At 33.4% G+C, this 27,725-nt stretch overlaps 2 protein-coding genes across 3 annotated transcripts; both read left to right on the top strand.

Annotated features, from left to right (window-relative positions):
• The first annotated feature begins 10,508 nt into the window (after positions 1-10,508).
• On the top strand, positions 10,509-16,172 carry LOC132306229 (heat shock factor-binding protein-like). Of its 2 annotated transcripts, none has more exons than XM_059803552.1 (5): positions 10,509-10,624; positions 13,277-13,330; positions 14,856-14,879; positions 15,010-15,052; positions 15,706-16,172. In XM_059803552.1, the coding sequence occupies exons 1-5, from the start codon at positions 10,622-10,624 to the stop codon at positions 15,843-15,845; spliced, it is 264 nt and encodes an 87-aa protein (XP_059659535.1). In that variant the 5' UTR covers positions 10,509-10,621; the 3' UTR covers positions 15,846-16,172. The 2 variants fall into 2 exon arrangements, with proteins under 2 accessions (XP_059659535.1, XP_059659534.1); XM_059803551.1 differs by having other exon boundaries at positions 10,516-10,696.
• Positions 16,173-19,943: 3,771 nt separating this feature from the next.
• Positions 19,944-27,033, top strand: LOC132306228 (small ribosomal subunit protein eS21). Its single transcript, XM_059803550.1, has 4 exons — positions 19,944-20,081; positions 22,867-22,957; positions 23,045-23,177; positions 26,682-27,033. The coding sequence occupies exons 2-4, from the start codon at positions 22,908-22,910 to the stop codon at positions 26,745-26,747; spliced, it is 249 nt and encodes an 82-aa protein (XP_059659533.1). The 5' UTR covers positions 19,944-20,081; positions 22,867-22,907; the 3' UTR covers positions 26,748-27,033.
• Positions 27,034-27,725: the final 692 nt, after the last annotated feature.

Below are 27,725 nucleotides of genomic sequence, written 5' to 3'. Positions count from 1 at the left end.
GATGATCTTAAAGAGGATTCTGAGAAGACGTCTCGAGACATTGAATAAAGGCATGTAAATTTCGAGGACGAAATTTCAATTAAGTAGGGTAGAATGTAACACACTATATATATATATATATATTTATGAATTCATGTTTTTATCTACATATTATCTATGTGGAATTATGAGAGATAGGAGGTTTACCATATCTTTTAAGAGAGATACAAGGCTATCAGTTTAGTTTGAATTTTAAAGAGTCCTTATTGAACTCAACCACTAGTTATATATCTAGACTTAGTTGTATCAGCATTGCATTACCTACATTGACATACCTACGATACTATTCTGTGAATTCTACACGATCATTTCAAATAAACGAAGAAGCTTAAGTAGATTTCATTTGCAGGCAAGTTAATTCTTACTTGTAACTCTGTATTTATTTATGTATTAATTGTTAGATTATTATGCATGATTTAACTGTGGAACTCAGGATAATTATTTTTAATTAGAGAGATAGAGATTATACAAGAAGCTACTGATTGATTAGAATTTATATTTATTTCATTATTTCTTTTTGTTGTCAAAACTGATTATTTAATCATGATTGGTGAAAGACAAAGTATACACATTTATTGTTGGAGACAGAAGTCATTCTAGAAGTGAGGTGATATCTGCTATTAAAGGTTCACGCATACCAGTGCAAAATACCTAGTTAATTAGAGTTTCGGTTTAGTTCAAATTTCTAATAATTGATTTTGGGATTATTGCTATTTTGTCTTTTAATGTTAGTTTAAATAAAGGAAAGAAAAAAGATAAAAGAAAAAGAAAAAGAAAAAGAAAAGAAAATGGTAATGGTGGTGGCGGGCCAATATGAGTTTTGTTTTGCCAAAAATCTTGCACATGAATGATATATATACATTGTTAGATGAATTGGAAAAAATGAAATATGGGTATTGATGGTGGCGGGACCCAGTAGAAGATTCATTTAACCAAAATTCTTTTGGTGTGCGTCATAGGGAGTGCTTATATGAATATTTCGTCTTTTGTGGTTGTTTTGTTTACAGAAGGTCGGTTTTGGGTTCACTTGTTTATAGAGTATTTTATATATATATATATATATTGTATGTTTTGTCAATTGGGTACGGAGTGGAGGAGAATAAATTTTGGCAGAATAGGATATGAATCGGTATTGAGGAAGGTGAGTTCAGTTAATGGCTGAACAATTTGAGTGATATTGAGGTTGAAATTTAGAGTATAGGTTTACAACTTACTGTAATTAGGATTGTTAGTTGGTGCTGGTATGTTGGTATTTATTTATTTATTAATTAAAGTGTTTGATAAACTCATGATAGTATGAGTTAGAATTATTTAAATGTATTAGTATTTAACTGAAGTGATTAAACTAGTTGGAGCGGTAGTCTGGGACTTACTCAATGATGAGTTTGTTGAGCGCAGTCAGGGACTGTCTACGGGAGTAAATTACCCTTTTGTTATGACCTTTAGGCAAAATGTGCTCTTAGAATGTGGACGTGGTCGGGGCCATTAGGGCAAGTAGACGTCCAACCCAGCCATATGTGTGTAGTTGGTAGTACGAGACTATGCAATTCACACTATTTAATTAGAATGGAGCCAGTGGCTCATGTGAGGTAATGGCAATAGAACTCAAACAGGTTGACGGGAGCTAGGAGCTCATGTGAGGTAAGTGAAATTTTAGTAATTTATTTTTAAATGGGTTAGAAGTTCTCAATTTAAGCTAATGATATTGAAGGACATCATAGTTGTATTGTTGAGTCAATTTAATTAATAATTAGGTTGATGATTTATAGATATTTCGTGGTCACTTATAGATGTATATATTTACAGAATATAAGTAAGGATTGACTTACTAAACGATGATAGTGTTTAGTAATTTCTTATTGAGCATGTGAGCTTACCCCTTTATCACTTTCAGGTACACATGGATTTATCTTGCAAAGGAGGCTCAATGGGAGATGGAGATTTTCCAATTTTTCCTTATATTGATTTTATTATTGTTTCTTGGCAAAACATTTTGTAATAAGATTCACTTAGTACATTGATGGATGTAATAGATCTCCTTTGGATTAATGGATTTTTAAATAAAATTTATTCTTAACGTTTTAATCATGAATTATTGTGGATAAATTATGTGAGCCACATAGCATATTTTAGTATAAGGCAAGGGTTCTTGTGTTAGAATTTTTGGGGCTTGACAATTAGGGGTAAATGACACCCAAAGATGTCATGGAAGAGTCTATTGCTCAATTTCATAAATGTGACATAATGCCTCCTTCACTAAATATTTTTCGAATAAATAGAGCATCACTAGATAGGGCGGGGTATTTTGCCATCCCTACTCCTGGCCCACCCCTCCCTCCGCCCCTGGTATTATTGCAATCATGTTCTATGTGTCTAAATCCCGTTTAAAAAGAAAAAAAAAATAAAAAAAATAAAGCAAAAAAAAAAAACCCCTAACAATAAAGAAGTCCATCTGCAGTAATTATTACCTTTTAAGTTGTTTGAGAGCTTATGCTCAACACACACACACACACCTAATCCCCGTTGCCAGCTTTTGCCATTTATGATCAGTGTTCACAAGAGCGAGAGCACGATTCGTGATTATGTAAAAAAGTTCTCAACAATGCCCTATGTACCCATGGACTACGAAGTTGCTTTGACTATATATGATGATCTTGATCAAAATTACTATGCTTATGCCACTTCTTTACAATTCTTGGTCAGAAAGTGCTCTCTCTGTATTTCTTCTTAGTTGAAATTATCCTCGCAGATTAACTTAACATCAAGCCAAGGTTCCCAAACACTCTATCAATGCGACCCATAATATTCTGATCACTATACACAAGGCAAACCCTTAATATTGTATAAGTAGAGAACGACATTTCATGCTCTTAGCCGCCTTGGGGACTTGACCAGCATACTACACAACTCTTTGAGGTTACGAGGTGACATCCCAAAAATGACTTCACTTAAGAGCTTGATCAAACTTTCTTGTAACAAAAAGGGTTAAGCCAAATCAGTAAAGAGTAGATCTTTTATGACCAAAATCAAGTTGCCCCAACAATTTCTCTTCTAGTGTCAAACTTATATGACCACAACAAGCAAAACACTAGTCTAGCAGTCTAATGACTAGGAGAAAAATAAAACATCCTCTATAGATAGACCAGAAATTGTGATACCCCTTCCCCCCCCAAAACCAATGAAGGTAGATTAATGAATTTTCATTTCTCATTTGTTTTTACTTCATTTGGTAAGATGGATTAGGCATTAGGAAGGGGTATCCACTATCTCCATTGCTCTTTTGCTTAGTTATTGATTACTTCTCATATATGATCCAGAGGGTTCTTCAAGTAGGTCAATTACAGTTTTGTTATGCTGTTCAGAATTCCAATTCCTAGATTTCTCATATCTTTTTTTTTTGGTTGATGACTTGTTTGTGATCTTAAAAACATTTATTCCAAATGCTAGACATCTTCAAACTTTTGTATAGCAGTTCTACAATCTTTCAGGCTTAAAGGTGACTAAGAGTGAATTATTTTTCTCTAGGTCTGTGAAAAGGTAAAGAGGGATACAAAATATCTTGAACTTTTCTATAGACTCTTTTCCAGTCACTTGCTTAGGTTTACCACTAGCAGAGAAGAGAAATACACATGTTTATTGTGCTCCTTCGGTGGATAAAAATTAATACAAAACTGTCTACCTGGAACTATTTCAATTTGTCACTTGTAGGTAGGGTTGAATTAGTAAAGTCTGTGATCACCTCATATTACTATTTATGGTCTGCTATGTTTTCAATTCCTGTTAGGGTACAAAATTATATTGAGAAGAAAGTAAAATAATTCTTATGATCTGGCAACCCAGACCAGAAAGTTAATCCCCTTCTAAGTTAGGAGAAAGTCACATTGCCTAAGAGGGAATTAGGTTTTGGGACAGATTTCTTTAAAGTGTTACTGCAGCCAGTAAATGTGTGTTATTATGGGACTTTCTGTATCTCAAATAAGCACTGTGGGTTCGATGGTTCGGAGATAAATACTTGAAGAGGCACCATTTTTGGAACATGGTTAGCAAAACCTCTTACTCAGCAGTTTGGAAAAGCATTCTTTCAGTCACAGAGTTTATATTACCTCATATGAATTTTAAGATAAATGATGGTTCATCTTTGAGCTTGTTTTTTGATCCTTGGTGTAATGGAGCATCTTTGCAGTAGATATATGGTTTGACAGCTCTTAATGCTGGATTTAATCATGATGATACACTTAGTATGCTGAGACAAGATACTGGGTGGTTTGTACCTCCCTCGGTTTTAAATTGTCTAAATAGGGGCAGCAATTTGGTAGCTTCAGATGGTTCACCTTTGAGCTTGTTCTTTGATCACTGGTGTGATGGAACATCTTTGCAGTAGAGATTTGGTTTGAGAACTATTATAGTTGGATTTAATCATGATGATACACTTGGTGTGTTGGGAGAGGATATTAGGTGGTTTTGTACCTTCCTCTTAACTTGATGAGATTTTAAATTGTCTAAATAAGGGCAGTAATTTGGTAGCTTCAGATAAGTTGGGGTGGGACAATGGTTAGTTCAGCTTTAAAAAACATCATGACACCAATGTTCCTTAGTACTCTCTAGTATGGAATGGCAGCCGACCTAGAGACTCTATTTTTGTTGTTTTAATGTTACAGCATGCAAATAAGTCCTACAAAAATCCAATAAGACAAGGCTTTACCCTCATCTCTACATATTATAACTGCTATAGAAGAGAGCACTCAAATGACCATCTATTTTGGTCCTGCAGTTATGCTAGACAAGTGTGGCAGTGGTTTATTGATTTATGTAAATCGGAGGAGCTAACTGCTGAGATTGTCTTCTTTAAACGATGTTATTACCCGGTTCATTTTCAATTCTGAATAGCGTAATTTGAAGACTAAGGTTCAAAAATGCTTTCTCACAGACATCATCTGGAGTTCATGGAATCATAGGAATGGTATTCTTCATGGGTGAGGTCCAATCTCTATTGTTGATTTAGGTAGAGCAGCTTGTATGGAAGGAATATCCTTCTTGGGTGTTTCTCTTATAGACTTGCAGTATATTTTCTGAGTTTTTGAAAATTTTGGATTGTGCTTTCCCATGTTCTAATCAAGGGTATGCTCAAGACTAGTGATTTATTATTTTGTTTGTTCTTGTGATCTCTTGTCTAGATCACTTATCTTCTTGTACAATAGTGTTTCATTTTTGTATCAATAAAATTCGAACCATTTAGGGGGAAAAAATTACATCTCTTTTTGGTTGGCTAAGTGGAAAGGAGGAAAGAAGTGATACTATTATGTTTATACCTAAGGGTGCACAAAAGAACCATGAGAACCGAACAAAACCATGGGCTTCGGTTTCGGTTCGGGTTCTGAAATTAGGAACCGTGGGTGTACGCTTCCGGTTCCAGACCCGTGGGAACCGGTAAGAACTGGAACCGTATATATATATGATTACTTACTTATTATATATATTTATTTTGTTTACCTATTATATATATAGGTTTTGTGGTTTAGTGCTAGCCACGTGGTCCACACTAAACCAAAAAACAAAATTTAAACCTAAACCTCATCAGACTTATCGCCTCCTCTCAATTCATCTCTAGCTTCCTCAGGTCGCCTCCTCTCAAGTCTTAACTTCATTCTTTAGTCCTCCTTAAGTCCTCAGTCAATTCAGTCCTCACTCCTCAATCCTCAATCCTCATCCTCTCATCTTCAGATCTTCTCATCGCGGCTATCGCTGACACCCACACACCATCTCAGACTTCTCATCGCCATCGCCGACTCCCACACACCATCTTCAGATCTTCTCGTCGCAGCTATAGACAATTTTTTTTCTTTTTTTTTTTTTTGTTCGTTTTGAATGTTCAATCATTAATTAGAACGATGTATACAGCTGTTATTATCACATTGAAGCACTGCTAGTTTTTTTTATTCGATTACCTGATAGTCGGAATATCTTTTCTGTTGGGTGTTCAATTTGTAGATCTACTCTGTGTGTTATTGTCTTCAAAGGCTTAAAGCCTTCAAATAAGTAATAGAAGGGAACAACAGGAAAAAAAGAGCAAACAGTCAGTGAGAACCATGGAATGGAACCGGTTCGGTTTCATACCTATATAGTTCTGGTTCCGGTTCCATTTTTAAAGAACTGTTGTGAACGGTTCCGGTTCGGGTTTCGACTGGAATCGTAAGGAATCGAATCGTGTGCACCCCTATTTACACCCTTATTTAAATTAATAAATTTTTAGATACAAGTAATATAGTTTTTTTTTTTTATTTTATCCAACTAACATTTACAATATTATTTTTCTCATTTTTCTTCCACTTTTGGATGGAAAAAAATTTGTGGACGAGAAGGGATATTTCACTCCTCCCATCTAGGCACGACCCATTTAGGGACTCAACAGAAATTCTTTTATATACAAAATTACCTATAAAAGGTCACGATTCTCATCTTCTGTGTTTTTCTTTACCAAAAATTGAAAGTTTGCTCCATTCCTCCACCTCCTTTCGTACCAAACCTAGGCTTAGGGCCTGTTTGATTTCCTATTTAAGCGCTGAATGCAGATGACGATAAGTGATTTTAAAAAATAAGTGTGTTTGATAAAATTTTAGGACACCGCTTAACATGGTAAGTACTGCTTAAAAGAGGTCAAAATTTTAAGCTGGAGAGAGTTGCTTATCGCTTATCGCAGAAGACGGTAAGTAATTAGGTTTTAAAACTATTTTTTTAATGACTACTCTACCCTCCAATAATCACTCTCCCTCTTATAGACTTTTCTATACGATTTTTATAATGCTTCTCTCTGCAATTTGTTTAAAATTGAAAAACTTTTCTATATATATTTGGTTGGTTGTTACCTTTTTTTTTTTTTTTTTAGAACAAATACTTTAAAAATATATATAATTTTACCAAATTCCCAAAATAATAATAGTAATAATAATAATAATAGGTATTATCTTATATACACGTCTCTTTTGGTTACCTATTCAAATTGTTTTAACCCAAGTATTTATATAATAGAATTTTATTTCTACATAAGAATTCTTTTTCACCTACTTTCTGTAATTTTTAACATCCTTTTCAATACTAAACATAAATTTTATGTAATCCAAAATCAATATATTTTAAATTTTACTTTCTTTAATCTTTGTAACACCTTTTTCGATATCTTACAGAACAAATATTATGTAATCCAAAACCCATATATTTTAAATTTTACTTTCTTTAATCTTTGTAGTACCCTTTTTAATATCCCACATAAATGTTATGTAATCCAAAATCCATATATTTTAAATTTTTATCAATTATTTTTTTGATTATTTGACATTATTATTCATTGTTAAATTGATATTTCATTGAGTGAATTAATGTGGTTATTTTATTAATATTTTTATATTATAAATATAAAATTGTTATGAGTACCATATATTGAGGGCAAAAATGTAATCTATACAACTTTCAGAATTCAGTTTTTGTATATAATAAACAATCTTAATGAATTCAGTGCTTAAAATTAAAACATTATCAAACAGCTTTTTAAATTAATATATTCAGCACTTAAAATTTCAGCGCTTAAAATTCAGTACTTAAAATTTTCAGTGCATAATTTTCAATTTTATCAAACAGCACCTTAGTCTTTCTTTTAAAAGACAAATAAGTCCTTTCAAATTTTAGTAAGACCACTAAGTCTTTTGAATTTTTTTTCCTATTTAAGTTCTAAACCACTTGGACTTTCATATATAACCTTATCACAATAGATATAAAATTAAAATTTTTAATTATGTGTGTATTAAAATTGTAGTAAATTCTATGCACAATAAACTAAATTTAAATTAGTTAATTATAATTTATATTCAGAATGCTTTATTCCTTAATTAACTAAACTTGAATGAATTAAAAAAAAAATTGAAGTACATATAAAATTTTGAATAATTTTAAAAAAAGTTTCTTTCATTTTTAGTAAGGATCTAAATAGAAGAGATTCAGTGTGGTCTAATTCAACATTAGGATTTATTAGTTTTATTGATAATTGATAGGACTAATTTGTTTTTAAAAAGTAAAAGGTATGATTTTTTTTTAATTATTAAAAAGTATTATTTACTGCATTTATTTTGTACTATAAGGGTTTGCAACTTGAACCGTGGGACCAAGTAGTAATAGTACCCTCTTTATTGACCATATGAGGTTCTATAATTTTGAAATTTGAATACAAATGGCGCTCGAGAATCGACAATAAATGGGGGAATCGGGGATTGAATAAATGGGGGAATCGGGGATTGAACTCTGGCATCAAGTGCTGAATGACTACAATGCCCATGGAGTCTTCATGAGCAAGTCAAAGTCGACCTTTTGGTTTGAAATGCATACCTCAAATGACAAGAGTATCCCCACAGGTTCAATAGCCAAGCTTTTGGGTTTGAATTATATTTCTTTAATTTGAAGTAATATTCCCTTGTTTTTTCAACATTTGAGATTTGATAAATCCAAGTCCATATAACTTATTGAAATTATTTACCTTAAAATATCTCATTATTTGTATTTGGTTTTTTCTTGCTATTTTAATTCAAACTCTTTCATTTATTAGAAATTTTTGTCCAATCACCAAGTAAATTGAACCAAACGAATGTATTAAAATTTTAAGATAAATTACACTCACATCTTCTGCGGTTAGGTCATATTACACATATATTAACATTTTAGTTTTACATTTCACTTATATTTGAATTAGTGGTTTAGCATTTCACTTACACCCCAAATGTCAATTTTTGATAGAATCAGAGTACTTTTGAGGTGTTAAAGGACTATACTACCCTTTGACCTCATATTGATTATTTTTTGTGACCAAACTACCCATCTCATTCACCACCGCCCCCCTCTCTGTGAACCTTCCTCTTTCCCTTTCTACCTCTCCTTTTAACCTCTCTCTCCCTTCTCCCTTTTCCCTTCTCCCTTCTCCCTCCTCCTCCTTATTTTCTACCCCCACAGCCCACTCTCTTTTCCCCCGTATAAAAAACCCCCTCTCTCACAGGTCACAAACCCTCACACATAGATCCTTCGTCGAGGGTTTGAGAAAATGGAGAGAGGTAGCTACAGTCGTGGCGGTGGTGAAAGAGGTCGTGGTGGAGGTGGTTGCGGTGGCGGCAGGAGAAATAGAAGGGATCGATTCCCCATTATCGACGATTTGTCAAATCAAATGGCGATGACGACGTAGAAGACGACAATGATGTAGAAGCCTTTAGTGGCGTTGAAAATGGCGGTACAAAGGCGAAGAAGTTGAAGCCAAAGAAACCAAAGCTTTTTGTATCCAACGCCGCGGTGAATATTGATGCCTCTGATCTTTCTGTTCTTGTTGATGAAATAACTGTGAGTTTACGATTCTCTTTCTATATTGTATCAATTTGATTTGGTGGACTGTGATCTATTGTTTGAAATTGTATATGAATTCAATTCTGTGTTTGTTGTGTTCAAAAATTTGAATTCCGTCATGGTTTGTGTAAGCTTTTTATGAATCGCAGTAGGATATACAACTCATGCAATTCGCTGACTATTTCGGCCGCGCATTTGCTCAAGTTATTTCATCAAGAACTGGTGGTGGTGGTGTGGGATAGGGATAGGAATAGGTGGTCTTTTGTCATTTAAGATTACATATATTTTGTATTAAAAAATTAAAGGTAAAATGGTCAATTCGCATGATTGGGTGTAAGTGAAAGTTAAAACCAAAATTTTCATCTAGCTGAAATATGACCTAACCTCAGGAGGTGTCTGTGCAATTTACCCAAAATTTTATTATATATAAATATTTTATGCCATTAATTGTGCATGTAAGAAAACTAAAATGAAGACCACATGATTAACAATTCAAATGAAAGAAAAAACTTAATCTAATAAATTTGATAATCACATTCTCAAAGTATCACATATTAAGTCGTTAGTTGATGTAGTTATCATAATTCAATTATATAAACTTTGTACCCGTGCGAATTTGAAAAAAAATACCTTATACAATTAATGTAAAATTAAATATATATAAAACTAATTCCTCAAGAGACTTGTGAGCATACTTTAGTACAAAAATCTTATCTATATAAGAAAAAAAAAATAATTTTTTTTACTCTATAAAATAACATACAAGGATCTTCTAAGTTAAAATTTTTTTGCGTTGTTAAAAATTGACATATGACCTTTGTAAGGACCTATTACTTGCAATTCACCACATCAAAGAGATGCGTTTGAGACATTATTTTTCTAAACTATGCTCACAAGCAAAAAAAAAAAAATAAAAAAAAAATAAAAAATCACTTATGATAACAATTAATTATGAGGATTCTTACATCGTACCAATTAAAAATCTGATGGATAGTTTAGTCATTTTGGTTAACTCAAAAGCTTCTAATTCATCAATGGCAAAACGGTAATTATATAAAACTACAAGTGTTCAAAATCCATACGCATACAATATATAAAGGTCATTTCTTTACCTGCACACATTGCAGAGAAGAACAAAGCAGATAGTGGAGGGAGAATTTTTTTTGCTCTTTTGAAAGTTCAGATAGCAAGAGAAATTCACCAGCAAAGAATGGTTAGCCTTTTCCTCTGTCATATGCTTCGTTCATGTTTGAATTCTTCTATAACATGCATCTATCTATATCACGTAAGTAATTTGTATGATTAGGGTTTTCAGATTTTGATCTCGGAATTTAGGGTTTTGAGAATTCGATTTCATTCTGAAACCCTAATATATATGCTCTTTTAGAATGTTTACAATTCTTGCAGTGAATCTTATAATTTTGCTTTCTGTTTTGTGAAATCTGTCTGTCTAGATTTGATATTGTTCTGAAACTATGGACTCCTATCATGTATGCTATATCTTCTGGGTTTTTGAAGAAGTACTATTGTGCTAGACTGTATTTTTTAGGTCTTACTGATTATGATAGTTGTTTGAGTATTAGTGTGGTTGAAACGAATACACAAAAGTTTTCAGCTAAAAATATGATTTCCTCTCAAATGTGAATTAATTTGTCAAATTTCATTTGAAAGCATCTGCAATACTGATCTGCATGATACATATCACGTTGTCCGAGTTTTATTTATATGATATTTCTGCTAATTTTTACTTCTTTAGGTCGATGGATGTTGTTTCACTAAGGATGCAGTATCTTGGGCATAATTAGTCTGCAATTTTGGTGTGAGAAACAGTTTTAAGGATTTCTTAAGCAACAAAGGGGACATTTTAGTCGGTTTTTTTCATGGTATTTTTTATTATATTGTTTTAATCATTTTTGGGGTGGTGGAAGTTGGGACAATTTTTTTTTTTTTTGCAGTGTCTGTCTCTGCAAGAGCCGTGCTAGACGGCAGTGTAAGTGGTCGGTTTATTGTTGACGATTAAATTAATCTTGAAGAGTTCTAATAAACCTTTGTGATGCATGTTTGCTTCTCTTTGCTCTCGTATTGCCTTCTTCCCTACCTTTATCCTCCTTCACTCTCTTTACTTAAAACACCACTTAAACCTATTAAAGCATTAAAGACGACTAACTTGATGTATGGAAACTCACTTTCATCTTCCATTCATTTAAAACACCTCGCCCTTCACCTTCCTTTTATCTCTCTAGTCTCTACTTTACTTCTTCTACTCTTTGCACCCACACAAACACTCTCTCTAGTTTCTGGTTTTGTTAAATCACCTCCTTGATTTACGATCATTTATCAGTATTTTTTTGTTTCTGTTGAATGCCTATTCAGTTCCTAAAACAGTTACTGATTTATGATAGTAACATTGCGAGTATATATATATATATATATGAAATTTTTGGGAATAATTTAAACAGTTCGTCTCCAATCAAATACAGAGTACACCGGAATGTTACATCTGACAAGCGGTTCTTGGCTGAAATGAGTATCGAAATGCCTCGTGTTGTTCGCATATTTGTCACCGATGGTGATGCAACAGACTCATCGAGCGATGAAGAGGATAGTCCTACAAGCGTGACGAAGCATGTTACTGAGACTGCTATTCAAACTTGTTGCAACAAAACATTGATTAAAAATTGCGAAAAGTTCCATGGCGTTCGGCAGCGGCCATGGGGAAAGTGGGTGGCAGAGATTCGAGATCGGTCCCAGCGTTCTAGGCTTTGGTTAGGGACCTATGACACTGCTGAAGAGGCTGCGATAGTTTATGACAAGGCTGCAATTAAAATACGAGGATCAGGCGCACGCACAAACTTCATCCAACCTTCACTGCCGGAGATTACATCTTCCATTCATATAAAAAAAAGAAGAAAAGAAAAGGGAATAGAAGATGAAAGTGAGTTTCCAACTTTCCACGCACGGACAAACTTCATCCAACCTTCACTGCCGGAGATTACATCTTCCATTCATATAAAAAAAAGAAGAAAAGAAAAGGGAATAGAAGATAAAAGTGAGTTTCCAACTTTCCATACATCTAGTTGGTTGTCTCTTAAATGCTTTTATAGGTAATGCTTTCATAGGTAGGGAAGAAGGTAATATGAAAATAAAGAGAAAAGCAAACAACAAGCATCACAATGGTTTAGTAGGACTCTTCAAGATTATTTGTTTGTCAACAACATACCAACCAATTAGACTACACTCAGAGTAGGTTGACCGAGTACAACACGGTGCTAAAAACAAGTCTCAACTTCCAGTTTCCCGAAAATAACTAAAACAATGCATACCCTTTGATGTCCTGATTACAAAAATTGTGGTCTGAACCCATAAGTCAATATGAACATTCTCCAAAACAATTGCAACAAAAACTTTCTATCAACACATACTGAAAACATAGTTTAAATGTTTTGTTAGAAATGGAAAAAACTCAAGGAATAGTCAAGCTTCCACATAAGTTGACCATTTCCGATTTAGAATCATGCAAAATCAAATTGAATTCAAGCCTTAAAGAAATAGAGGAAAACAAATTAAGTTCCCTTTTCTCTTTCTTGAGGACATAGCTTGTAGTACCCCTGGGACAATGACCTGCAAAAAAAAGGTTGTGAGCAATGTGGTAGAAAGATGGATAGAGACACGAGGATGATCAAGTAGAACAACATAAATACAGTTGTTTGGTGTTATAATTTCATGAGTTTGGTCAAGTTGGTTTCTTCATTTTTGTGTTACAGTTTAATTGATAGTAAATTGTGTTCTTTATTCCATCACGTGGCTTGTATTTGTACTTTTATGTGACATGTAACAGTAATCCTGTCACTGCTTCTGCTGGCAGGACGGACATGATTCAGAAGATCCAAAACAAAGCACTGCTGATATGACGGCTTTTGTGAGTAATTCTTATAAGAAATTTTATGGCTTTGTAGTCTTTATGAAGGTGTAAATAGTTTGCTGATGCCTTTGTATAGTTATTCTCTGTTCTTTATATCATTTGTTTTTTTTTTTGATAAGTCTTTATATCATATTATTTTAACACATAGGTTGGTCAGACCAATGGGTGCTCACCTTGCATGCCTAATTTATTGTGTATTGTTAACAATTAGATAATTGTTGAGTAAAAAATAGATAGTACCAGCGAACACATTCTGGAACATTCCATTTTGGCTAAAAAAATGGGACTTCCTATTTCAATTTATTAAATGCTCGAGTGGTTTCATTTTAATTCCAATTATTACGGTTGGATTTGAAGATTACCTGCGCACATATTCTGAAACATTCCATTTTGGAATGTTCGTGCCTTTGTATGCTTCATACAACGGATGTTCTCTGTTCTTTATATCATATTATTTGAACACCTAGTGTGGTCAAACCAATGGGTGATTGGTGATCGCTCACCTTGCATGCCTAATTTATTGTTGTATTATTAACAATTAGATAATTGTGGAATAAAAAATAGATAGTACCAGTGAACACTGAAACATTCCATTTTGGCTAGAAAATGGGACAACTTCCTGTTTCAATTTATTAAATGCTCCAGTGGTTTTATTTTAATCCCAGTGAGTACGGTTGGATTTGAAGATTACCAGCGAACATATTCTGAAACATTTCATTTTGGCTAAAAAATGGGACAACTTCCTATTTCAATTTATTAAATGATCCAGTGGTTTCATTTTAATTCCAGTGAGTACATTTTATTTGAAGATTTATGATTTTCATGGAGATTGGCTATGGACTTATGGAAAGTTGATAATGACATAAAACCCTATTACATTCATGGATCATGGATGAGATTTAAGAAACAAAGATGCATTGGGGAAGTTATAGATGTTTCGAAGACAGATGGAATGCATAATTGCAAATGTTACCTCCTCTATGGAAGTTTGATAATGATATAAAACCCTATTACATTAATGGTTGAGATTTGAGAAACAAAGATGCATTGGGGAAGTTATAGATGATTTGAAGACGAATCGTATGTATAATTTCAAATGTTACCTTCTCTCATGGCTGGGGGCCATTGCCTATTGGGTATATGCTCAGATTGTCTAGTGTGAGAGCACATGTTCAAATCTTTGAGAGCAATCATTTTGTGCAAATATACCAAATGTTAGATCCTCATCCAATCTACCTCTCTCAAACTCTCAATTAACGGGGACCATAAGGCACATGCAACAACAGGGTCCTCAAGTGGCAACTATTTAGTAAGTAATGTTTCAGATTATTGGCTTGTAATCCAATAGGGAGAAGTGATTAACATTTTTTACACAAAAAACACATACATTTGTGGTTAATTCAAGACGGTAACACCAGATTAGTCTAGTAAAGGGTGTAGAAATTTTATTCTGATTTTTGATTGTTTCTTCCATATGAAAGCCTTGATGTTGACTACTAACCCTTCTGCATTGCCTTTCCAGGTGCAAAATCTTCTTCAGCAAATGGTGAGTTGCAGTGCAGATCTTTTTCTTTTTTTGTTTTGTTTTGTTTTCTTTTTGGTAGGTATAATTCAAATTATACGTTAGAGCATTGTTATCACTGACTTCATCCCTTTTTAATTTTTTTATTTTGCAGCAAGCTAGATTTCAGACAATGTCGGACTCTATTGTTACAAAGAATATCCTTTTCTGCATTTTGAGTTTTAATAGTTTGATGTTAGTAAGTTCTGCAGTATACATTAATGAAGTAGATAAAACAATATTATTATTATTATTATAAAAAATTAATAATAGGAATAATTATAGTAATCACAATAAAATATGGATGAACTAAAGGAAATAAAACAATTCTCCCAAAATATGTGACATACTATTTGCGATAGATAAACTTGTTTTTCAGCTGATTTTTTCATGACCTCCAAATAGTACTTAATTGGTAAGGGCATCAGTCTAGTGGGAACAAACATACATAATTTTAGCCTAATGTCCTCTCTAGTATCTTTAGATAATATAAAATTTGCTGGCCACCCTAGATATCTGGAGGCCATATATTTTTGACCTTTTGAGCCAGGATGTCTGGCTGGGAAAGAAATTTTATTCTATTGTTAATCATGTCTAGTGTCTGGTAGGTTATCATTGGTTTCTCAAAGTTTGGAATCTTTAGCAGTTTGCTATATTGTTGCTTTTCTGTACAAAACAGTAACATTTCGTTTGGGAGCACCAAATCGGTGCCTTTTGGAATTGGAGAAAATTTTGTTCAAGGCGCCCATTTGGTTCTTTACAAACATGATGTGGATTGTTGGTGATCCTTTTTTCCTTAACTGCAATGTACTTGATGAGATGGGAAGCCGCATAAATGAGTTAGAGCAGAGTATCAATGACCTCAGAACAGAGATGGGAGCAGAGGGTTCTCCTCCTTTGCCGCAATCAAAAAAGCCAGATGAAGTAAAGCCGGAGGAAGGTTCTGCCTAGGCTTTTGGTTTGAATGACTATTTTGAACCATGATTTGAGTTAAGTTTGATGCTTGCATTTTGGGTTTATGAATCTTGTTCAAGAAATTAAACTCATTATTTTATGAGCCTTGAATTCCCCAGACATTCCTGCACTCTGGTATTCTTCTTCTGTACTTGTCTTCTCTTGGATGTTATGATGGTTTCCTAATAGTGAGTAATGAATCATGTTTATGCATTGGCGCTTCCGTTGCCATGCAAATGGCACCAGCGGTGCTTCAAACTGTGCAGATTTGCACAAGGATCATTCAATTATATGTTCTACAATTATATTTTTGGATGGACTTCATAGAGGGTTTTATGAATTCTTGATTTATATGCTGGTATTTGATATTATTATTTGAAAATTCGAGTGCCCCTAGGCTAGTTAAGTTCTTGTTTACTAATTCGACTTTAGAAATGGAAGAAAATCAACTGGATTTAGTAGATACCGAAGTTGACCACATAGCCCAGCATCGTTGTGGCTGCAGTACTAAGATCTCATGGAATAAGGCAGAATTTAGAACACTTTTGTGTCGTCGAAGACCCTTATCAAACTCTCTCCGCTACCATGATGTCTTTTATTAGTTTCTCAGAATGCTGAATCTGCCAAATTCTTCGAGACAATTTCAAGAATTTCTCTTGAGACATCCTAAAAAGGGTTTGCATACAAACTTGGGTTGCATGCATTAATTAGTAGTACTTCCGGGGTCCATTTCTTCCCGCGAAAGGGAAAATTTAAAAACTACCACTAAACTTACTATATCCATGTGAATTGTGTCCCCTATCTCTATGAATATGAAGGAATTATTCATTATTGTTCACTCATAATACTATAATGGTGGAATCAATGACTCGGAGTCGGATTCTGATCCAACACTATTGATGAACCAATTCAATAAATCTACTTCTAAAAAATTCCAACGTAATTTTTAATTGGGAAAGATTAAACACAAGCAAAATATGCTTTGGGATGTTACTAATGGAACGTGTAGAAAGAAGGAAAGGAGAATGCTATCAAAACATACTTGCAATACGTGATTTTAATTTGATTTTATATTTATATTGGCTGGTTGGAAATGCGTGGCACATGACTAACGGAAACTATGAATGATAGCACAATTATTGAATAATTTTTCATACACAACAAGAATTGAATATTTTTTCATATCCTTCGCCACGTTAGCTCTTTTTACTACAAATTTTTTTAATAATAATATTTTTGAATATTTATTTATCGTGCAAGGAAAAAATATATATTTACTTATCATGCATTTTATTATTTTTTTTTACACATTACATTGTAAATAAATATTATTTGTGGTACTGTAGCAGGTCTGGAACACTACACCACAAAACATTACACATACCAAACAGGCCCTTATGGTACTTTATCGCAATGTACAATATTGGTTAGTTAACTTTCGAAATGGTGGTCACCCCATGACAAAAAAAGAGCTATTTAACCAGGCACACTTTAAGCTAAGGAATGTGATTGAATGAGCATTTGGATTGTTTTCCAATCTTGAAAAGGATGACACCTTATAAATTTGAAGTGCAGAGAAATATCGTTATTGCTTGTGCAGTTATTCGCAATTACTTTCGAAAGACTGTTGTCACAAATGAAATTTTTGAATAATAGAGGATTTTCAATTTTAGACTCCACCTAATATTGCTGAAAATTTGACATTATCTAAAATTGACACCACAAAAAGACAATTCGATCAAGTATTTATGGTTAGTTTGTGTGATCAAATTGCAAATGATTTATCTAGTTCTCGAACTTAAAATTTTATATGTTTAGCTTAAGTTAACAATTTTGAGACATTTATATTTTGATAGCTTAAAATTAAAATATTATCAAATAGATTTTTAAATTAGTACATTCAACACTTAAAATTTCAATATTAGAGGCAAATTAGCTAATGAAAGGTTATAAATAAGAAATACATGCTTAAAAACGCTGTCGTTCAAGAGCGATAATAAATTACTCCATAAAATGTTACAACTCGTGCCCACTCAGAACGTTGTCATTTAAGTTTTTGATATGAATTGCTCTATAGAGGAGAAGTGTAGTTTTTTCTATAATAAAAAAATTTAGAGATTTGAAAATTAGAGGGCTTATCTTGGTTTTGATAGCCCACCACTTTGTGATATTTATAGTGCAATGAAAGCTTCTCTAAATTTTTCTACTCTTTGCAAAAATATCTGCAAGTGTATATTTCTTATATTCTATATCCTAATTCGCGCATTCTCTTAAAATTTCCGTTCTCACAAAATATCAACAATGGTATATTTCTCATATTCTAGATCTTATATTTTTTTAATACAATTCTTTACACGTCATTTGTTTAGAAAAATTTATCTAAATTTTACTTTCATGTATAAATGTGTATACATATTTTTGTTTTATATATATATATATATATATATATATATATATATATTATGAGGTTGATACACTTGTCCAAAATAGCTAAAAAAAACAAAAGAACAATTACTTTGGAAGAGCTAAAATAAAAAGTGGACAATTAATGCGGAAGCTACGCAACAAATATATGAAGGATTCATTTTCTTGTTTATATTACAGGCATGTTTCCCTTCAAATGTAGAAAGTGAGGGTTTATATTTTATGTTATGTGCATGTGTCTCGTCAAATGTAGAAAGTGAGGGGACAAATAACCAGAAATGATTTAAGTTTTATATATATATAAAAATAGAACATATTTAGAAAATGCTAAGGGCCGTTTGGATTGCGATATCAAATAAGAGTTATTGTTTGATATGATATGAAAACAATCGTTTTGATATTGGTGTGTTTTTATTAAAAATCAGAATCATATTTGGTAACGACTGTTTTGTATTTTGATAATTTGAAGAAAAGAAAATAGCATTTGGAAAGTTATTTTTGTTGTCGGTAAATACTATTTATTAATATAATTATAAATTTATATGTAATAGTTCATTTTTTTATTTTGTTATTTTTATGATTTTTGATAATTTAAAATTCTTTCTTTCTTTATTTTATTAGAAGAGTCGCAGTTGCTAATTTTGCAAAGTTGCTAATTTTATTAAAACAGTCATCATTAAAAGGCAATTTCATTGACATCAAGAAGATAAAGCGTTGCAATCAAGATCAAGATCTAGTAACAAACAGGTCACATATCCCAATTTTATTCCTGATACAAAATACACACTGGAGGTACAAAGCAAGTACTCCAGCCAAAGATCAAACAAAAAATACTACCAAAATCAATCTTCTATACCGAGCCCAAGGAACTGAATGCAATCAAAGCAAACCAGTATCTCTCTTCTTGTCTTCACCAAGTCTGAGTTCCTCTCTACTCCAAATTTGCCAAAAAATGGCACAAAACAGATTTCTAGCAACTTTGAGCTTCAAACCACTGGACCACCTCCTGCAAATTAGCATATTGAAGGACACCCTCCCATTTGCAGCAAGACATGAAGCACTTCCAAACTTCCTTAGCCAAGGAAAAAAAACATTTAATTTGTTCTTAGTGTTGAAATGAAGCAACCATCATAGCCAAACAATTCATCTGAATAAGTTCAGGAAAAGGGAAGAAAAATGCAGTTGTGCTATCAAAGTTCAAAGTATGAACTTACCTGGAAAAAAAGAAAAAGAAACAAGAAGAAGTTCCAAGTATGAAGAAAAAAAGAACCATGGACTATATCTAATATAATTTTAATTTTAAATGTCAAAGTGTAAAATTACTTGCAGTTGTAGAGCACAGCCCAAATTTATATTAAAGGAAGAATCGCCCATTAAATCGCCTCAACTGAGCTGCGAGAAGAGAGAGAAATGAGAGGAGAAAATGGGTAGGATTTCTGAAACACGAGGTTTTATACCTGTTATGGCCGCTACAGTAACTAATATAAGTTTGATATCAGTTTTTGGGCCTGATATCTCCGCTACAGTGACCACATCACCCAATATCACCAATTTGGTAATATGGGTTTGGGTCATTATTTTGGAAATGTTTTACTACTGTTCAATACTTCAGCAGGCCACTCCAAACGTAATATGGGCCCAAAATGCAAAACTAAAACACCCAAAACAATAACAAACCACCTTCCAGACAGGCCCTAAGTATACACATGACGTTAGGGTTTTATCTCACTTATATTTGTGAGCTGAAGTCTCAGTCGCCGCTCTAGCGCATTCCCGTTCCCAAACACATACGCGGTATCGACGTCTCAGGTACACCCTCTCTCTCTCTGTATTATATATATATATATGTGTGTGTGTGTGTGTGTGAGATTTGATTCACCGACAGATATTGAAATCCTAGTGTATGTTTATTGATTTATTTTTATGTATTTGAAACACTCAATAAGATGAGATTTAGAGGATATTGGAACATTCAACCGCCTTATATATGGATACTTTGATAATCTCGTTCTATGAGTTTTGCGAGTGTTTTATTGCTTTTACAATAACATTCATGAATTGGGGTTTGCTATGTTTGGGATTTATTTTTTCGAATTGGAATTAGATGAAAATTAGTTTAAAGCATGAACTATTTCTCTTGAATTTCGATCCATGCTTTTGAAGGCAACATAGAAATTTTGGATTATGTGATTCTATTTGTGTCTAACCCTGTTTTTTTTTTTTTTTTGGTTATATAAAACGTACTTATATTCTTTCTGAAATACTGACGTCACTTTATTGAAATTAAAGTAGAGCTGTAATTGTTTCGGAAACTCCACACTCACAGTCTTGTACTACCCTCCAATTTTTAGCCGAGGAAGAGGAGTTGCTCATAGCTTGCACTACATTACAAAAAAATCGTTTAATTTTTTTTTTCGAAGTGAAAAAGTTGAGGACACAAATTAATTTATTGTTTAGAATTGGGTGAATTTTTTTTATGAATATTAATTTGTAACTAACTTATTGAATTACTATTTTTTTTCTTGTTTAAAACATAGTTCATTAGTTGATTAAATTTCAAAGAATAATCATATACACTAATGGAGTGTGTGAATAGTATCGTATTACAGTATGATGTTAAGGAAATGTGTAACAAGGATTTTAGTCTTTTTAGATACTCGGGTTTTTTAAAGAATCTTGTTCGTATAATATTGATATTGGACGCCGCGTCTCCTTGCAAATATGTGCCCAATACCTTTTAAATGTATCAATAATTTAAGGGAAATAGCACTCACCTCCCTCGAGGTTAGGCCTAATTGCAAGCTGTACCCCTAACGTTTCAAAAATTACAGAAACCTCCTTCAAAGTTGGCTCCGACATAACACTTTGCCCCTTCCGGTAGCCCGTCAATGACCTTTTTTTGCTGATGTCATCCTTTTTTAATGTGAAATACCACATTTACCCTTATAAACTCCCTAGAAACTCTTTTTAAATAAAAAATTACTTATTTACCCTAACTGTAAGGATAAAAAATTGCACGTTTTACTAAATCTAAGGCTGTCTCCTTTCTAACTCTCTCTCTAACTAAATCTCTCTCTAACTCAAGCTCTCTCTAACTCAAGCTCTCTCCTCTCTCTCTCTAAATTCTATTACCGAAACCTCTCCTCTCTCTCTCTAAATTCTATTTCCAAAACCTCTCATTTCTCTCTCTAAACTCTAATTTGGAAAACCTCCTAATCTGTATGCATGATTTTTTCCCCATGTATATACATGGTTCAACTCTTCTCTATATATACATATATTATATATACTGGTCACTCTCTGACCGGAAAGCACCATCAACAACGACCAAACTTGACGGTGAAGACAGACCCATCAACTAGTTTCTCCCATCCATCGACGACTATGGGCTCCATCGATTCCGACGTCCATCGATTTGCCCTATGTTTGTGGGGGAACGGATTGATTGCATTGGCAATTTGTGGCAAACTTTTTTTCATCACAAATTTATAAATCGATATTATTATTATTATTATTTTTTTTATGATTCATGGGGAAACACAAGACAAACATTAGAAACTGATTCTTTTTTTTTTTATTTTTTTATTTTTTTTTTCATGAAACAAAAAAAGAGAATCAAGGAAAACAATCCCAAAACTGAAGTTGCTCAGTTTGGTGAAAGCCGTTATCGGAAGTGGATCTGCAGCTTTGGTTTTGTAGTATCTTAACCGGAAATAATGGAAGGAATGAAGGTCGCCGGAACTGTTCACTTAATAGGTTTTTTTGAACAATGAAGATTAGTGTGGTTGGACAAGGCGGTGGTGGTGCCTTCGGGCTTGGATGAGGGTGGGTAGTGGGTAGGGGTGATGGTGGAATACGGTGATACTGTTGGGCGTGGTGGTGGTGGGCATTGGGTGATGGAGATGGTGGTTGGAGTGGTGGAGGTGTAATGGAGGTAGTGATGTGAGAGAGAGAGAAAGTGAATAGATGTTTGAGAGAGAGAAGAGAGAGTTTGTGGGTAGCTTTGTCATTTCACCTGTTGCTAATATTTTTTATTTTATAAATGAAGGATATATTAGTCATTTAATATGGATTCCACCGAACACATTTGAGGGAGGTTTATGTTATTTTTAAAATGTTAGGGGTACTTCCTATAATTAGGCCTAACCTCGAGAGGGAGGTAAGTGATATTATCCCATAATTTAAAATCATTATTTTTTGAGCAAGCATTTGAAACTTTAAAAGGCACATATCCCACATGTCTTGAATGCTAAAATAAAACATTTCTAGTGGTATAGTATAATTGTGACGAACAGCGCTATTGTTATGATGGTGCAAGCAATAGTGTAGAGGCAGTGATAGTGGTGGTGGGAGTGGAATTTGTGCTGGTCAGTGGTGGTCACGGTGGTATTACAGCCTTATATTGCACTCCTTACTAAAGTAGCTAATAACTGGTATCACAGCAAGAAACAAGTATGAGTATATAATTAAACGGGAAAAAATTCTGACAATTTAAAACATTGGACTGTCTGACAAAACCACTGTCTAGATTTTCTAAATTTATATGTTTATATATATATTTTTTAATTTCTGATTATTAATGTTGTGGGATTAGGTTTTTGGATCTTCTATAGAGCTTTTAGATCTTCAGCAAAGATGCAGAACGATGAGGGGCAAAACATGGATCTTTACATCCCTAGGAAATGGTATATGATGCTATATCTTTTCACAGCAACAGTAACATCGTGGTTAATTTAACTCATGCTAATTACAAAATTTGCATGCAATTGCAGTTCAGCAACAAACAGGCTGATTACTTCAAAGGACCACGCATCTGTGCAGATTAATATTGGACATCTGGATGAGAACGGTATCTATACCGGTCAATTTACCACCTTTGCTCTTTGTGGTTTTGTCCGGGCCCAGGTTCGTACTCTAGCTCATTTAGTTTTGATATGTGTTTATGCCTTTTTTGTTATTTTATATTTTTGCATGGGTAATGGGTTGTTTATACTGATGATGGGAAGATTTTCTTCTAACTTTGCATGCATTTCGTATTTAGAAATGTTAATTTTTCAGATCTGGGTCTGCCTAACTTTTTTATCCATTTTGGCATCATAGCCAAATATTTCCTTCCATTGCCAAATATTACTGATGTAAGCATGGTTAAAGTCGCTGTACTGGATATGTTAGGATAGATAGGGAAAATTGCAGCATCAATTTTTATGAAAAGTTGACTAATATAGATTCACATTTGATATTGCATCATTCATTAATTTCTCTGGTCTTAAAGGTGTGGTCACTATTTCAGAATACTATTTTTTCACCAATGCACAAATAAGAGAGACACTTGTATGTTGCTTTGATAGTGAATATGTTGCATGGACTATTCTAAATGCATGAACAATCCGTGTCAAGTACCACACGGTCAACAAAAAATGACCATATATAACAGACATGGGTAACAATCATGCACAAATGTCTTTAAATATTGCTAGTTCTCAACATAAAACAAAAAGGAAAAAGTAATAAGGAATATGTCAGAAATTATCAATGTGTTGAAACAATCATGAGTGATGTTCACCTTGAAAATTCAAGGTGCTGCCTACTTATCAAATAAAAAAAAATTAATAATAAAAAGAAAATCAAGGAGCTGCCACTTGTTCATTAGTATACATCATTGATTTGTATTAGGTGATACCCTAGATACAAGGGTTGAAATCTTGTAAAATTGATTTTTTTTTGGGAATATAATAATGAAAAATTGATCAAAATCTTCTTGAAAATTGGAACTTTTTGGAAAGATAACAATGAAAAATTGTTCCATCAAGTAAACAAAATATACCTGCTTGAACATTTAATATGGTCTAAATTGTCTAATCAATACAAGCATTGCGAAATTGACATAATGAAAAATAAAATGGATAGATTCAAATCAATAATTGTCTCTTGTCATCATCATCGTCAACATTGTCTTAGCAGTATTATTGCCGTTTCCATCACCTTCATCCCTATTCTTATCGTCAGTTTCCTCTCGTTCAAAATTCCTTACCTGCTTTGACTTGTCATCATTCTCTTCTTCACGAGTCCTCTCTGTCATGCTCCTAAGTATTGTTGACTTACTAAGTAGTTCAATATGTATTGTATTTCTGCTAGTTTGATCTATTTTATTTTTAAACAAAAAATCTGAGAAGAATAAAAAGAATTAAAAATTCATATGTTTACCTTGCACAAGATCAATCTAACTGTGGGATTTGGTTCCTAATTTTTCCTTGTACAATGATCTAACAAATTTTGTTAACTTTTCCTCAAAAAAGAACAAAGAAAAAAGAAAAAAGAAAAAAGAAGAATGTACCAGTACTCATCGATTTAACATTTATCATTTAGATCTACAATAGCTAGAAATGTATGCTAAATCATAATTAAATAATTTGACTCTTGAATGCTTTGTAATACATTCTTACTTGTCAAAAAAAAAAAAAGAAAAAAAAAAGAATAATTGAAAGAAAGTGAAAACAATCTTTTGCTAGAAGACCATTTCATTAATGGGGTTTCCTCCTCAACCCTAGTCGAGGAAATTGGAACGACATAACTGTGGAGGGAAATTTTCCCACCACTCACAAAACGACACATGGCAGCAAACCAAACAATAGGGCCAGCCAAATGCATTGGGCCGAGGAAAGAAGCCCAGGACATATTAATTTGCCAAAAGCCCAGAAGAAACACACCAGACATTGATTTGGCCCATGAAGTAAGGATCAGCCCAGCAAGCCCAAATCCGAAGGCCTTGGTCAACACGGCTGAGAGTAATGCTCACCAGCAAATCACAAAGAATCAGCAGAAAATCAAATCTATATATGTAATGTACAAATAACGGTTCCAAAAAAGTCTCATTGTATGAATATAAATACAAAGGGCAAGACCCAAGAGAAGATAGACCATTCTCGGCACTATTAGTTCTTGTTCTTCCTTGATCTCTTTCTTTCTTATTTATTGATTAATTGTATTCTCAACGAGTGTTTGAGCATAGAATTCTCTTCTGATCGAACTGTCACGTTCGGTCCAAAATTTTGTGCACCTACAATAACTAACACTTTAAACAAACAAAAGAAAGAAAACATAAGCAAAGGAAAAGAAGAAATAGCAGCTGTTGTAAAACAGCTGCAAAAACAGCCTCAAAACCATATGCTAAAACAGCCTTGAACTCCTAGCTCTCCCCACCTTTTTTTTTTTCCCTCTCCATTTCTGCAGTTACAGTGGCGCTTGTAAATAGCCAAATAAACTAAAGGCCATTTGCACAAGTTGCTGTCCATTTTCACATGCTAGCTGCTGTCTTTTGCTGCCCATTTTCACTAGAAAATTCATAGAACACTACACAATCACAAGACAATAGACCAACAATCTCTGACAACAAAATGTTTAACATAAACATATTAAATTATTTAATAATAAGGACTGGTAATTATAATTTAAAGATAGTAATCATGATATAAAATGTGCTCATCACCGCGCAAGTCTGAAAAACCATGCTGTGGAACTATTCATGGCTATGGTTATATATTTGCCTCTAGAGATCAGTAATCTACTAGATGCATCCGTTTCTTTCAATCTTTAATAATTCAAATGAAATGAAAGAAAATCAATAAAAATAAGGCACAGAGTTCTGCACGCTTGAAATCTCCCCCTCTCTAGATGATTTGACTTCCCTTTGATCTCAATTAGAGGATAGAATGAAATTGGTTGATGGTAATGGTAATTTTTATTTTATTTTTGATTAGTGATGGGTGACGGTAATTTATTAGGAAGAGGAAGGGGTAGATTGTGAGTAGATATATAATAAAGGGGAGGAAATGCGTAAGTTGGTAGAGAGAGGGAAGCTTTTCTGGAAGAGGGACTGAGGGAGTGATTTTGTTGTAGATTCATCAGTCTTATATTGCATATATAGAAATATAACAATCTTATACTGATCATGTAAAATGAAACAATTTCTTTTTGGTGTAAGAGAGTGCCATTAGTTTCTTGAGGTGGCAATGACTTTGTTAACCATATTAATATTTATATATGTACATGATTTCTTTTTTAACAGTTTTTCCTTGTGTTTTCTTCATTCAGTAAATAGCTTTCTGAATGATTTGGTTCTAATTATTAATAGAGATTGTGACCCATATAACCTCCCTCCTCTTATGGCGTTTTATGGTGAGGGCAATGATATGACTATGATCTTCACTGTCGATGCTCCTAGTCTTTTTAAGGCAGTTTTAGGAATGGATGATTTATCTAATCCTTATGAAAAGAAAAGACCATAATGATCTTTGAAATGCATGCTATAGCATCTTTCCCGTGATATTTTGTTGGGTGGATTGCATATTGACATGCGGAAGTTATTATACTTGGGGGGTATAGCGACTGATTTTGTTACTTATATTGCAGGGAGATGCTGACAGTGCAGTTGATCGTCTCTGGCAGAAGAAGAAAGCTGAAGTTCGACAGCAGTAGCGAATTTTAGCCATGATGACTACAGTAGGCATGCATTGCCATTTGGGAAAATTTTCTTGCTGTTGCTAGAGACCGAATTTTCTCGTTATTTGCTGAAATGTTACTGAAATGCTTGATGATGATGTGTACCTGTGTTGCCTTTATTTATTTAGTAATGTTTTATGGGGATAACAGTTAAAAGATGGTATCTACCTGAGTGTTTGGCTTTATTTATTAGCAATGTGTAATGTGGACGTGTGCGTCTTTGCTGGTGCTAGTGTTTATTAGATTGATCAATGTTGCTTGATGGATTTGATTTCATTTACTCAGATATATAGTTTAGATATAAACAGGTATTTATCTTAATGGAACCTGAAACCTCCTTTTGAGCCTCTAAAGTCAAATTTTCCTGAATCTACCTTTGAAACTATTCTTACCGTCCTTATGACGGTTCTTACCTAAATTACACAATCCTTCTTAACGGATTCTGCTCTCCCGCTTTGCTCTTATTTTCATTTTGTGTTAATTTTGTCATTTTTATATTTTCGAATTCGTTTTCGCTCCATGTGACTTTGGTTTATACTTCCTGGAACCCATTGCATAAACTTTGCCAACTCAAGCTAGCTACTTTGCAACCTATGTCGAACCTACAAGAACATCACCTATTCTAATAGTGGGGTGTTACTGTACATTTTTCAACATATTACTAATATACTTTTCAAACTAGTTACATTTTCAACTTTGTGATTTTCAAGACAATACATCAAAAAAAAAATTAATGTAAATTACTACATCACCAAAATTTATTGAGGGGCTCAATCACTCGTGTTGATACTTTGCTTTTTGCGATTGTCCAATTAAATATTGCCATTTTCCAAGAAGGGTTTTCTACTTTTAAAGTTTTAACATTAATGTTTGAAAATATTCTATGTGATAATATGATTTGAGGATTTTCAAGTCCTATACTCCTACTATGACTAGTGAAATTGATCTACATTT

Source organism: Cornus florida, unplaced genomic scaffold, assembly GCF_030987335.1.
Source record: "Cornus florida cultivar Cherokee Brave unplaced genomic scaffold, ASM3098733v1 CherokeeBrave_3.0.0_Hap2_Chr05, whole genome shotgun sequence".
Classification (NCBI taxonomy): domain Eukaryota; kingdom Viridiplantae; phylum Streptophyta; class Magnoliopsida; order Cornales; family Cornaceae; genus Cornus; species Cornus florida.
This window is presented reverse-complemented; position numbering and strand designations above follow the sequence as displayed.